General features: G+C 46.6%; 1 protein-coding gene across 3 annotated transcripts in view; it reads right to left on the bottom strand.

The window, feature by feature from the left end:
* Positions 1-3,466: 3,466 nt before the first annotated feature.
* shroom3 (shroom family member 3) overlaps positions 3,467-14,124 on the bottom strand; it is a 66,121-nt gene continuing 55,463 nt past the window's right edge. For all 3 annotated transcript variants that reach the window (XM_041959817.1, XM_041959818.1, XM_041959819.1), the window contains 4 exons: positions 6,921-7,020; positions 5,697-5,862; positions 5,447-5,568; positions 3,467-5,061 (listed from right to left, as the gene is read on the bottom strand). In XM_041959817.1, the coding sequence (XP_041815751.1) occupies positions 4,678-5,061; positions 5,447-5,568; positions 5,697-5,862; positions 6,921-7,020 (772 nt within the window). In that variant the 3' untranslated portion in view covers positions 3,467-4,677. The remainder of the gene's footprint in view (positions 5,062-5,446; positions 5,569-5,696; positions 5,863-6,920; positions 7,021-14,124) is intronic.

The following is a 14,124-nucleotide window of genomic DNA, read 5'->3' as shown; positions in this document are numbered from 1 at the left end:
AGAAAGTCCCGCCTCACCTGCTGCATTCCTGCAGGTAACCCGGATGTTTGCTGTTCCGCTGTCACTGGTGCATGAGCTGCACGGAGAGAATCACAGCGGTCCAACAAGTTCACAGAATGAGCCATTAAATAGAAATCCAGCATTTTTCTTTTTGGAGTTTTTTGTACATTTCATACAGAAAAGCTTTTGCACTTTTCTCTGAATCTCCTGAGCTAAAATGCCTTCAGATGAGTAGCCTGTAAGTCCGAAAGGCTCAGCAAAGATCTCATTATGTTTTACAGTGTCCCAGCTCCTCCGGAATCAGGCTTTTATTTAAAAGCAGAAGAAGTAAACACTCCGGGGATTTTTCTAATGTGTGGGGACTTTCAAGAAGCACAAATGATTAAAGTTGGCATTTGGAATTTAAATGTCATTGGTATGGTTGACTGAATTTACAGCAGATTGGCCATTTGAGAAAATAAACCTTAGTTCCCTTAAAAATGCATTTTCACTTTGATTCTGCCACATAATACATCCTTATTGAACAACATATTACCGTTTTGATAAGCCTTATCAATAATTATTCCCAATACTACAGTATCAGAAGTGATTCTTGGACACATACAGGGTAAATATGCATTAGTTTAGGCAAGGTAATATATAACTGAACGTTGACTTATTGAGGACGTACTGTACCTTCCATACAGAGTCTACTAGCAGATTAAAGAAGGTGTTGAAGGTGGAAGTGGGATGGAAATATCAGAGGCCTAATCAGTCATGTGAAAACAAAAAATAAATGATCTGTTAAGTAAAAATGCAACTCTAACCTACTGTGATTCCTTTAATACTTACTTGATTTTTTGTTTTTATGAACTGAATAAATGAATGAATTTATTTTTGTTGCTTTTCCATTTTCTCAGTTTTTTCTTTTTGTTTCTTTCTGCCATATCCCTGCAGCTATAGACTTACATTAATTTAATGTCTATCTTCTATGAGCAAAGCAAACAAGAAATAAAGATTTGTTTACTTCAGGTGTGTCTCATCTAAATGAGGAGTTTGGTAAGGTTTTACAGTATCAAGATGTTTGTGTAAATTTAAAAGCATCCTGTGGCACTTTTGACAGTTGGTAACACTTTGGAACAATGGTTTTATGAGTGGATCCCCATCTAATTTGTTGTGGGCACTCCAGCTTTTTCAGTCATGGTAAGTGCTACCTGTGAAAAAGAGACGGTCACGCTGCAGGTATTCATTTGCTTTGCAGCACTGTGTAACTTTGATTTGCATCTTGCAACCAGCTTGCTTTGACCGTACAATGAGCTGTAACGTTAGTTCCCCACTGGCAGAGGTAGAGATAAAGATCAGATTCCATTTCATTTCAAAGCTTTCGTTTTAGACGCAGTTGTTGTGGTGATATTCAGTAGAAGTGCAGCTGGCTGGAAGCTAAAAACACTGGCAGAGCTGATGGGAAACATGGTGAGCGGTGCCTTCTCAGGCCTGTGTGAGCTGACCAATCAGAGCAGACTGGGCTTTTCAGGAGGGGGACCATAAAGAGGAGTGTTGGTGCTGCAGCGTGAGAGAATCTGAGTATGGGGAAAATTCTGTTTTGTTTTTTAACATAAAACATGAAAGTCTATGCTAGAAGCACCTAAAAAAGTATGAGCCTGAAAATGAGCCTAATATGGCCTCTTAAAGTCCAGTCACTTTTATTTCTTCCTCCCACACTCCTGAGGGAAATATCTGGCTGTTTAGCTGTTAAATGCTTCACTGTGTTCAGCAGCTAGTTGCTAACTGTGTGCTAACTGCAGATGGTGTACAGCAGGTTTTTAGAGCTTTTTCATTGCAAACAGTCGTCTGCTGCAATAGAAAATGATGCTGCGAGAGTATTGAGGGTGAACCAAAGCAGTCGAGCTGTTAGCCGCACAGCTTCCTAAACAACGAGCTAAAAGACGCCTTTAACTCAGGACGGCTGAAGGGAACTGGGGCAAAGGGAAATTCTGTGGTTTTATCACTATGAAAAGATCATTTTCACCTTCCACACTGTCATTTGATCCGTTGTAATTCTGAAAATATTGATTATATCTGCTTTATCTCTTGTTGCATAAACGATGACTGTTAAAACAGTTTAATCAGACTGGGCTATATAAGCCTGAGAATGGCCCGACAATTGCTTGCTGTACTCCATGTAATGTCTCAGAGTAGAAGTATGTAGTAATGTCTGTGTGTGTGTGTGTGTGTGTGTGTCTACATGGTACAATTTAAAAAGGACATGAAATCATTTACAAAATACATTTATTTTGCAAAAACCGGAAGCTGTTATTTTATCATTCTTCTTACATAAACCAAACATTGAATTTCATTCAATGATAAACCAAAAAATGTCTGAGATATTCTGTTGTGCCTCTGCAAATAACAAGAACAAACAAACAAACAGACAAACAGTAATCAACAGTAAAATCTGGGTTATTGATGAGGACATAAGGCAGACTGTGTGCTGTAATGTCTGGAGAGTATGACAAAGTGAGAATAATTAAAAGGTGCTCTAAAAACTAAGAGTCAAATGAAACATGTACTGTAGATGTAAAATAAAACAGTTCAGAGTGAAAACAGGTAAAAACATCCACTGATCGGTACTTCAGGGATTTAAGAACCCTCTCTGTATTTTAGACTCCACTCAATGCAGACACTGTTAATTAAACAATAAATATTGGTTCTGCAGGACTGATGCTCTTTATGTCTTTTGGATGAACCTTCATTGATGGAAAAATTGCTCCAAAAGTGGGAGAATATGTTTCACAACATCACAAAATAATCATACTGTGGTAATGAGGAGTGGATTTCATGACTGTGACTTAATGGACTATGAGAAAAGACAGTGATGCAACATTTTACATTTCTTTTGAGTTCATTAATACTTTATTATTGTCATGTGGGTATTTTCGCACCTTTTTCCTTTTCATATGTACGTCACTTGGTTTGAGGTGAGCAGTGATCACATGTGCATCCTGCTGCTCTGTTACTGAATAAAAGCTCCACACAGAGATTACATTAAGAATTTCAGCTTCATATTTTTCTGAAACAGATGCAATGTGCAGTTTTAGAAACGTAATGTTGAATTCCTCTCAGTGTTTCAGCGTGCCGCCAGCTGACAGACAGTTTGATCAGAACTGAAAACTAGAAAACTAAACGTTGCTTTATTTCACAGATATGTAAGGGGGACCATTGACAGAAAACGTTCTACCCTTAATGCATGTTTGCAACACACAGTCTAATGAAAAAATAACCAGAATGAAACAACTAATCTGTTTAATTCATCAGGTGATTGACAGGACATTTATCAGCAATTTAAATGACAATTTATTTATATTATTTATCAATTAAAAACTTCTATTCTGTGTTTTATGTCATTGTGAGTGGGAACAAAAAATTATTGCTTCTGGACCAAATTGAACCTGGTTGATGTGAGCACTTGTTTCATCCTGTTAAAATCTTTGGAATCTGAATTTTTCCTTTTTTTTTTTTTTTACATAAAATGTTTCATCACATCCACCTTTAAAGAGGCACAAGTGGAACAATGTTTATCATTCAGTGTAAAATCTGCTGCAAACAGTAGTCAAACTGTTAAAAAGTGCTACAAGCTCCAGACGTACAGACAGTAGTGACAGTAGTAGTGTTACAGTATCATGTGACAGTGATCAGAGCAGTTCTCTTGAAGCAGTCGCCCTTCAGGTGTCTCTGATTATCTCAAAGTTTGGATTCTTCTCATAGCGGTAAAAGAAAAACAGCGTCTCTCCAATTTTGGTGTTCGTTTATTCATGTAGGCTGACTATTCATGTGCGAAAAGCTGAGCAGGCCGTGTGAAAATCTCTGAGGAGTTTGACAAGATGACAAAAGTCTATTTCATTTTAAAGGTGACAGTGTTTCGTCTTTGGGAGAGGACCTGCTCACTTTGTCTCGTCATCAGGAAAAAGGATTCCTGGAGATTCCTGAAAGCACCGTCTGTGTTGTTATGCCGTCGGCGCTAACTTCCCGTCATCTTACTATTGAGTCAGGCTGCTGTATAAGCAGTCTGCACCAGGACTCTGGTCAGTTCTCTGAAACCTCTCTGGCTCCTTCAGCTGAGGAGAACTCATGCTGTTGGTGAATGCAGGGCTGGAACTGCAGCTGAAGAGGTCCTCTGTCGTATTATGGAAACATTTGTTTTTTGTTCTTTGAATCTATCCGGCAAATTAAACACAGATAGGATAGCTGAATTTTCCATTTCTTTACTGAGAGCTGGGTGGCTGCAGCAGATTAACCGTAACACTGGAGTTGTCCTTTGAAGTATCTGATGAACTTCCAACCTGAAAACACTTGGTGGCCCTTAAAATCACCTTTCAGAGCAGAGGGTGATTCCAGATGTTGGCAGCAGTCAGTTTAGTCCACACAGCACTGATTGCTCATGTTAAGGTGAACAGAGGTGTAGCGTACAGTCGGGTGTTGATAGACTGAGGCACATTAAAGGCTTTTCTTCTTCATGTGTGAAGTCTGCATAGTTGCTTCAGTGTGAACAGAGCCTGTTTCAGGCCTGCTCTTCCTTCATGTAGAGTTCCTTCAATTTAGAGCATCACTGGAGCTCCGGGTGAGTTTTTAAGGAGTCAGCTGTCTCTTCTTGATTTCCCTCCCCTCGCTGCCACTTGTAATGACGGCCTGTCCATGACATCACAGTGATGTCACAGTGGTGGACCTGACTGAGTGGGCTGGAAGCAGCGGGGGAAAAGGAGAAGAGCAGGGGGCGGGGCTCGATGACGAGAACAGACACGGCCTCGACCAGCCGTGGGCCTCGGCCAGCTCCTGCGGCAGGCTCTCGGCCAATCGCGTCAGCTGCTCGTCCCCCCGCCGTATCAGGTCGTCAAGATGGCGCTGGCGAATCAGAAGGGAGGGTTTGGTGCTGACGAAGCGGCGGTAGTCCTGGAGCTGCGGTTCAGTGAGGTAGCCGGACAGGATGGCCTGGACCACGCGCTGCCGCCGGTCCAAGTTCTCCTTCAGCTCCCGAGCATCATCAGTCTGACTGAGGAGCAGAGAGCGTTTGTGTTGGAGGGAGTCCTGAAGGGAAGCAGACAAAAAAAACATCTATCAGTTCACACAGAATCTTGTTTCTTGCTAATACTGTTCATGTCATCATCTACATGGAAACTACAACGATGAATACCAGCACTGTGGCAAAACAGCTGTTTTTCACTGAAGAACGGCTACAAAAATTCAATAATTCTATTGTTGTTGTAATTACTTACAAATGATTGACAGCTTCAGTTTTATTAGCAGGTTGTGTGATTATCAGATTATCTGACGTCCTCACTGAGGACAAAGCATCATTTCGGAATATGAATATTATAATACATATAATGTTTTGTTTCAGACAAGATACAGATGGTTGGACAGGTGAATAGGCACACAGTTTGTCAGACAGGTAGATCCTGTCCTGTCTCACCCTCTCCCCTGCTGTGTCCTCCTGCGTTAGCTCCTCTCTCTGCAGAGCCAGCAGAGATCTGTCGATCCTCGACATCCTGCTGCACAGCGACAGCAGCAGGTTCACAATCTTCTCCAGGTCTCCTGAAAACACAACCAAGTCACCATCTCAGTTTCTCACACACTGCAGGAGCCTCACCAAAGCCCCATGGGAGCTGTAGTCATTGAATAATCGATCATTATGTTGTTTATTTCCATGTCAGGTGTCGTACCAATGAACATGCTGTACTTGTCCCGCTCGTTGGGTTTGAGGCGTTCCTGCACCAGTGCCTCGATGCTCGCCCCTAGTGCCTGGTGACATCTCTGCTCCTCACAGAGCACCTCCTTCTCCTGTCGCAGTGCTGCCACGCTGCACCTCAGAGCCTCGCACAGCTCCACCTGGAAGACAGGGCGAGAAGCTAACTTTAATAATAATATATTTTATTTAGAAGCGCCTTTCAGAACACTCAAGGACACTTTACAGAGCGGGTAAAACACAAATAACGCAAGATAAATACAAGCACAAGAAGTTATAGAGAGAAGGCAGTATGGAACAGATGAGTTTTCAGTTTGGATTTGAAAGTGGGGAGAGAATCAATGTTTCTGATGTCGGGCGGTAGTGAATTCCAGAGTTGGGGAACAGAGCGACTGAAAGCTCTGCTCCCCATGGTGCTGAGACGGGCGAAGGGCACAGAGAGGTGGAGAGAGGAGGATGATCTGAGGGAACGAGAGGGGGTGGCTATGGAGAGGAGGTCAGAGAGATATGGGGGGGTGAGGTTGTGGATAGCCTTAAATGTATACAGTAGGATTTTGAAAGAGATTCTGTATTTAAGCTGCTGAAGGACGGGGTTAATATGGTGAGAGGAGGGGGTCTTGGTGATGATGCAGGCTGCAGAGTTTTGAACCAGTTGAAGTTTATGGAGGGACTTGTGAGGGACACCGAAGAGGAGTGAATTACAATAATCAAGGCAGGAAGGCTGTGGACCAGGATAGCAGTGGTGTGAGGGGTGAGAGAGGGACGGAGACGGTTGATGTTGTAAATGGAAATAGGCAGACCGGGTAATGTTATTGATGTGAGTGTGGAAAGATAGTGAGCTATCGAGGATGACACCCAGACTCTTAACCTGAGGGGAGGGGGACACTGTGGAGCTGTCAAAATCGAGGAAGAAACTGTCAGTTTTGGAAAGTGATGCTTTGGTACCAACCAGAAGAAGTTTAAGTGAAACTACTGAATCAGAAGGTGGTGGGGCAGCAGCAGAAGAGTTGTTGTCCAAGTAGCTTTCTTAAACTCCTCACTCTTTTGTTCTTTGCTGTTCTTTCATATGCTGTTGCTTTTTTCCCCTATTTTAGGAAATTATTTTTACATTTATATTAAAACAATATAAAAGTTCAAATACTACTACTACTACTACTACTACTACTACTAATAATAATAATAATATGAGGTACGTTTTTACCTTCTTGGTGTTTAGGTCTGTCTCATCCTCATCCAGATTGGTCTCTTTCCTTTGATCCACTGCTGTGATCTGAGCAGGATCACAGACACCATCTTGGATTCTAGGGAAGGAACAACACTATTAAAATACCTAAACTTTAATTTAAAATTTTCCCCAAGTCTCATTTCCTCAAGATCTGCCATTTCCTGTGTTTGATTGGATTACACTGCTCTTGTCAATGAAAAGAAACAGGAAAGAAAGAGATAGCGAGCAGGGGGAAACAAAAGTAATTATTGGGAAGATAACTGTCACACCGCGGTGAGGTTTGTCTCGTCTTGGGTTTTTGTCTTGTCATTTCCTGTTTTATTTTGTAAACCTAACTCTCCTCTCGGGGGAAGGAATAAAAGGACCACTACAGAGATAAGGTACATATTCTACATGTTTTTTTTTTCCTTTGCCATTTTTATCTTGACTGTGTTTCATGCTATTTACTCTTTGATATTTATGCACAATATGTACAGCCTCTAAAACGTCCAACCTTTTCATACTTTTTAAAATATTCAGTTAATGAAAAAATCTGTAGGAGGCACAAACAGGCATATAGGTTCACAGTAAAGGTTTACTGGTCATGTTCTTTTATACAAACTCTGGCCGCTAGGTGGCAGTGTTGTCCAGCTGTTTAGACTGCAGGAGGCTATCTATCCAGTCTGTCCTCCAAACCAAAACATCCGCCTTTCAGTCACAGTCACAGCAAACACTGATACATTAACGATTGATTCACATTAATGCCAGTGTGTCTTACAGCTCAGATCAGTAAGTTTTCTGGTTTGTGTATCCACAGTTCTATGATCCATCTGTGTAGTGTAAGTTTTCTGAAATAGTCAGTGTGGGTGGACACTCTTCACACTCTGTTGTTGAGAAATATTGATCAGGTTTGTCTGGTCTCTCCTGTCCTGGCTGACAATACCCAGCCTGTCTAAACTGGAGCCTGCTTCCAGACATCCAGTAGTTCAAATAGATCTGGTGTTGTGTTCACTGATGACAGTTTCTCTGGCTGGAGAAGTAATCGACCAATTAGAGGTTAAGAATGGGGACATCATCTTTTGTCCACAGCTGGCTGGCTATCCAGCAACATCTAAGGTTTAACCAAATGTAGTACCAGCCAAAACTGGCAGCAAGGCCACAAAACTATGTTTTGCTTTAACATCTCCATGTCTGAATTTGTTTTCTGAACCAAAAATATATTTGATTTAGGAAACAAAGGTAACACACTAAGCACTACATACATACACTAATTTTCAAAAAACAGCAGATTTAGAAGTGGGTAAAAAACTACATTAAACTTGCACATGAATGCAACATTATAGAGTGTTCAGCAAGATTCATCAAGGTCAGAGGTCAAAGCAAAAACACAACCTTCCTGTGACTCGGTTTGACCACGCAAGACAGAGAAACGACGCCTCAAAATAAGTGGGTGTTTGTCTTCTTTTCAATGAGGAAACATTCCATTCCCTGAACATCATGTTCACCAACAAACCAAAACACATTCAGGATGTCACTGACTTTAAAGGCCACAACACGCAGAGACAGCAGAGGTTTGTTTCTCCTCTGTGTCAGCAGCAGATAGGAGAAGGAGGCTGTCAGGATGACAAACGCTGGTTTACAGGAAGTCCTTTTCCTCCTGCATTCATCTCATCCCTCAGTTACATAAGTTCACTTTCTGCAATTTTGGTCTCGTGGCTAAATAAACACACTCAACATGAAGGTCTTTATCCTTGTGTTACATAAAGGACTTTAAAGGAAATTCACAGTGATCCTCCTGTGGCGGTTGGTATTGTCTGTGCTGTTATTTTGAAGGTCCATTTCCTGTGTTCTGTTTTGTGGGCTGTAACTTTACGTTTTGTTTTCCTGAGGCTCCCTTCCCCCCCGATGCGTCGAGGAGTGTTTGGGCACACCTGAGTTCACTTCCGGAGATTAGGACGCCTATTTAACCTCTGCGGAGTGACTCCTCGACGCCAGAGTATACTTCCGCGTACCGTGGTATCAGTTGGTCTCAGTCTCCTGTGGTATAGTACGTTTTGATAGCTTGCTGAACCTTTTTGATTAATTGTTTGTCTCTTCTCTTTTTGTTCCAGTGCCTCCCTTGCCCACACAGCCCAGCACTCTCTGGACCTCTCTGAGTTCGTGTTTTGTTTGGACCTCACGCTGCCAGCGATTGTTTCAGTTATTGCCTGTTGTTGCAAAATAAACTTTTGTTAACCTTCTCCGTTTCCGCTCCTGGGTCTCTCTCTGCACCCGCCGTCACAGAATACTCTGGCCAAACATGGACCCAGCGGATTCGGACCCCTTTCGAGCGGCGCTCGCCCATCAAGGACTACGTCTCGGCCAGCACGAGGACATGCTGCGGGGAGTAATGGAGGCAGTACAAGGTCTCAGCGTCCAAGTCCGTGACCTCACCGCTTACCTCAGCCGCACGGACACCCGTGGCTCTCCTTCCTCCCCAAGTCCCACACCAGCGCCACCCCCACCGGCAACCGCTGCAGCCCAATCTACCTCTCTGTCTGTCTCTCAGCGTGAGCCGTATGTGCCGGCCCCCGAACCCTTTTCAGGTGAAGTTGGTAATGCTGGGGGGTTTATCTTGCGCTGTTCACTAGTATTTGATCAACAACCCCTTAGTTATCCTTCTGATAGAGCTAAGATTGCTTATACAGTTAATTTGTTACGGGGCAGGGCAGCGCAGTGGGCTACAGCGTTATGGGAACAGCACTCCCCCATTCTCTCGTCTTTCGACAGTTTCTCGAGGGAACTTAGTCGTATTTTTGATCATTCACGACAGGGGCAGGAAACTGCTAAACGCCTATTCTCCTTGGCGCAGGGAGCGAGATCAGTGGCAGATTACTCTATTGACTTCCGTATCGCAGCTTCAGAGAGCGGGTGGGGGGAGTTAGAGCTACGAGGTGTTTTCTTACGGAGTCTTTCTAGTGAGTTAAAGGACGAATTAGCTTCCAGAGATGAACCCGATTCCTTAGAGTCATTAATCTCCCTCGCCATACGCATAGATAACCGCTTGAGAGAAAGACAGAGAGAGAAAGCCCAGACTCGCCTCTCTCATGTTCACGAGCCAGCTTCCCTCGCTCCCCCTTCAGCCAGTGGCGGATCCTCCGGCCACTCCGCTGCTCCCTCCACGTCCTCCTCTCACCCTTCGGAGCCCATGCAGTTGGGTCGGACCCGTCTCCACCCCAGCGAGCGGCAGCGACGTTTCAGCCAGCGGCTCTGTATCTACTGTGGCCAGGGAGGTCATTTTCTCGCTAACTGCCCTCAGACGCCAAAAGGGCAGGCTCACCCGTGACGGAGAGCGCACTGGTGAGTCAGACATCCCCTAATCCCAGCTCTCCCTCCCGTATTACCGTGCCCTCCTGTCTGCTTTGGGGTCGTGAGTCGCTTCCCATGAGGGTTCTGATTGACTCAGGGGCAGACGAGAGCTTCATCCACACCGAACTAGCCACCCAGCTTAAGCTCCCCCTTGAATCCCTCCCGGTGCCCAGAAATGTAACCGCCTTAGACGGCCGACGTATAGCTCAGGTCACTCAACGTACGGTCCCGGTCACGCTCATAATCTCTGGTAATCATAGAGAAGACATCCAATTCTTCGTCATTCCTTCCCCTCAGATTCCCCTGGTGTTGGGCCTCCCCTGGTTGCTTAAACATAACCCCCAGATAGACTGGACTACAGCTAGTATCTCCACCTGGAGCCCATTCTGTCATGCCCACTGTCTTCGTTCGGCCAACCCCTTTTCTTCCCGTGTTTCTCCACCACCTCCCACGCCCCCTGTCCTTACCTCCGTGCCTCCCGAGTACCATGACCTAGCCCCTGTGTTCAGTAAAGAGTTAGCCCTGTCCCTGCCTCCTCATCGCCCCTACGATTGCTCCATAGACCTCCTCCCTGGTGCTCCTCTCCCTTCTAGTCGGCTGTATAACCTGTCACGCCCCGAGAGGGAAGCCATGGAGACATACATCCAGGATTCTCTAGCCTCTGGACTCATCCGCCCCTCATCCTCTCCGTTAGGGGCTGGCTTCTTTTTTGTTAAGAAGAAGGACGCCTCCCTTCGCCCCTGCATCGACTTCCGTGGACTTAACGACATCACCGTTAAGAACAGGTACGCTCTCCCTCTCATCGACCCCTCCTTCGAACCACTCTGCTCCGCCACCATCTTCTCCAAGCTTGATCTGCGTAACGCTTATCACCTCGTCCGGATAAAGGAGGGTGATGAGTGGAAGACAGCTTTCAACACACCGTTAGGTCATTTCGAATATTTAGTCATGCCTTTTGGTCTCACCAACGCCCCCGCTGTCTTCCAGGCTCTCATTAACGATGTCCTCAGAGACATGTTAAACCGGTTTGTTTTCGTTTATTTAGATGACATATTGATTTTCTCTCGAGATCTAGAGGAACATAGACAGCATGTAAGACTCGTGCTTCAGAGACTTCTTGAGAATAAATTGTTTGTTAAAGCGGAGAAGTGCGAGTTTCACTCTGACTCAGTGGGTTTCCTCGGCTATATCTTCGCCAAGGGTCAGCTAAGACCCGATCCTGCCAAGATCCAAGCTGTCACGGATTGGCCCGTTCCCACCACCCGGAAGGAGTTGCAGAGGTTTCTCGGCTTCGCTAACTTCTACCGCAGATTTATCCGTGACTACAGTAAGGTAGCTCTTCCCCTCACTAGACTTACTTCTGTGAAAATCCCCTTCCAGTGGTCTCCCGATTCCCAACAGGCTTTCGCCCAGCTTAAAGCACTGTTTACCTCTGCCCCGGTGCTCAAACACCCCGATCCCACTCGTCAGTTCGTGGTCGAGGTGGACGCTTCCGACTCCGGTGCTGGTGCCATCCTCTCCCAGAGAGACCCTCAGACTCACAAACTGCATCCCTGTGCTTTCTTTTCCCGCCGCTTATCCCAGGCCGAGCGGAATTACGACGTCGGGAATAGAGAGTTGCTGGCTGTGGTTTGGGCGCTTCAAGAATGGAGGCACTGGCTGGAGGGCGCTACGGTTCCCTTTTTGATCTGGACTGATCATAAAAACCTCGCCTACTTACGCACCGCGAAGAGGCTTAATCCCCGCCAAGCCAGATGGGCTCTGTTTTTGAGCCGGTTCAATTTCACCCTCTCCTATCGCCCCGGCTCCCGTAACACTAAGCCCGACGCCCTGTCCCGTCTCTATGCCCCTCCCCTGGACTCGGAACATCAGGATGTCATCCTCCCGCCGGCTTGCATCGTGGGTATGGCTACATGGGAGATCGAATCCCTCGTGCTCCAGGCGCAGAAGCAACAACCGGACCCTGGTTCCGGTCCCCCCGATCGCAAGTTTGTCCCGGATTCGGTCCGGTCGCAAGTTCTCCAGTGGGCTCACTCCTCTAGACTTACCTGTCACCCTGGTTTCCACCGCACCCTCCAGTTCCTCCGTCAGAGCTTCTGGTGGCCGAGGATGTACCGCGACACCCGTGCATTTATTGCCGCTTGCTCTGTCTGTGCCAGGGGAAAAGCTTCTCATCATCCCCCTGCGGGGTTACTGCACCCCTTGCCCGTCCCAAGCCGCCCATGGTCTCACATCGCCGTGGACTTTGTTACTGGTCTTCCTCCATCTGAAGGTAACACTGTCATCTTAACTATTATTGATCGCTTTTCCAAGTCTGTGCATTATGTTCCTCTGCCTAAACTGCCTTCTGCCCTCGAGACTGCTAGTCTACTCGTGACTCATGTGTTCAAGCTTCACGGAATTCCCCTCGACGTGGTCTCGGACCGGGGTCCACAGTTCGCTTCCCAGGTGTGGCAGGAGTTCTGTAAGGCGGTGGGGGCCACGGCAAGTCTGTCCTCTGGTTACCATCCCCAGAGTAACGGCCAGACAGAGCGAGCCAACCAACATCTGGAGTCCGCTCTTCGCTGCGTGGCTGCTCATCATCCCGTCTCTTGGAGTACACACCTGCCTTGGATAGAATATGCCCACAACTCCCTCTCCTGTTCGGCCACAGGTATGTCACCGTTTCAGTGCTGTTTGGGTTATCAACCTCCCTTGTTTCCCGAGCAGGAGACTGCGGTATCCGTCCCTTCTGTGAAGGAGCACCTCCGGAGGATTAAGGAGGTATGGCAGTCTGCCAGAGCTGCTCTCACCCGCTCCACGGAGAGGAACCGACGGCTGGCCGACGCTCGCCGCGTCTCCGCCCCCGAGTACCGACCGGGTCAGCAGGTGTGGTTGTCGTCACGGGATCTTCCGTTGGATGTCGAGTCACGTAAGCTCTCTCCCCGTTTTGTCGGTCCTTTCGAGGTGTTGAAGATCATTAATCCGTCTGCCGTCAGGCTCAAGCTACCAGACTCTATGAAGGTCCACCCCACCTTCCATGTTTCCCTGTTGAAGCCGGTGCATTCCAGCGAGCTCAGCCCGCCGGCCGCCGCCCCACCTCCCCCCCGCCTCATTGATGGTCATCCCGCCTACACGGTGTCACGGATCTTGGATGTCCGTCCACGCGGCCGTGGTTTCCAGTTCTTGGTGGATTGGGAGGGTTACGGTCCAGAGGAGCGTTCCTGGGTCTCCAGGGGACTCATTCTGGATGACTCTCTCCTTCGGGACTTTTATGCCGCTCACCCGGACAAGCCGGGTAGAACGCCTGGAGGCGTTCGTTGAGGGGGGGGTACTGTGGCGGTTGGTATTGTCTGTGCTGTTATTTTGAAGGTCCATTTCCTGTGTTCTGTTTTGTGGGCTGTAACTTTACGTTTTGTTTTCCTGAGGCTCCCTTCCCCCCCGATGCGTCGAGGAGTGTTTGGGCACACCTGAGTTCACTTCCGGAGATTAGGACGCCTATTTAACCTCTGCGGAGTGACTCCTCGACGCCAGAGTATACTTCCGCGTACCGTGGTATCAGTTGGTCTCAGTCTCCTGTGGTATAGTACGTTTTGATAGCTTGCTGAACCTTTTTGATTAATTGTTTGTCTCTTCTCTTTTTGTTCCAGTGCCTCCCTTGCCCACACAGCCCAGCACTCTCTGGACCTCTCTGAGTTCGTGTTTTGTTTGGACCTCACGCTGCCAGCGATTGTTTCAGTTATTGCCTGTTGTTGCAAAATAAACTTTTGTTAACCTTCTCCGTTTCCGCTCCTGGGTCTCTCTCTGCACCCGCCGTCACACCTCCTCCAGCTTTAAACTGCATCATCAGTCTGTGACGTTCAGTGCATTCCAG

This window comes from Chelmon rostratus, chromosome 19 (genome assembly GCF_017976325.1).
Source record: "Chelmon rostratus isolate fCheRos1 chromosome 19, fCheRos1.pri, whole genome shotgun sequence".
NCBI lineage: Eukaryota > Metazoa > Chordata > Actinopteri > Chaetodontiformes > Chaetodontidae > Chelmon > Chelmon rostratus.
The sequence above is the reverse complement of the archived record's forward strand: the minus strand, read 5'-3'. Positions and strand labels throughout refer to the sequence as shown.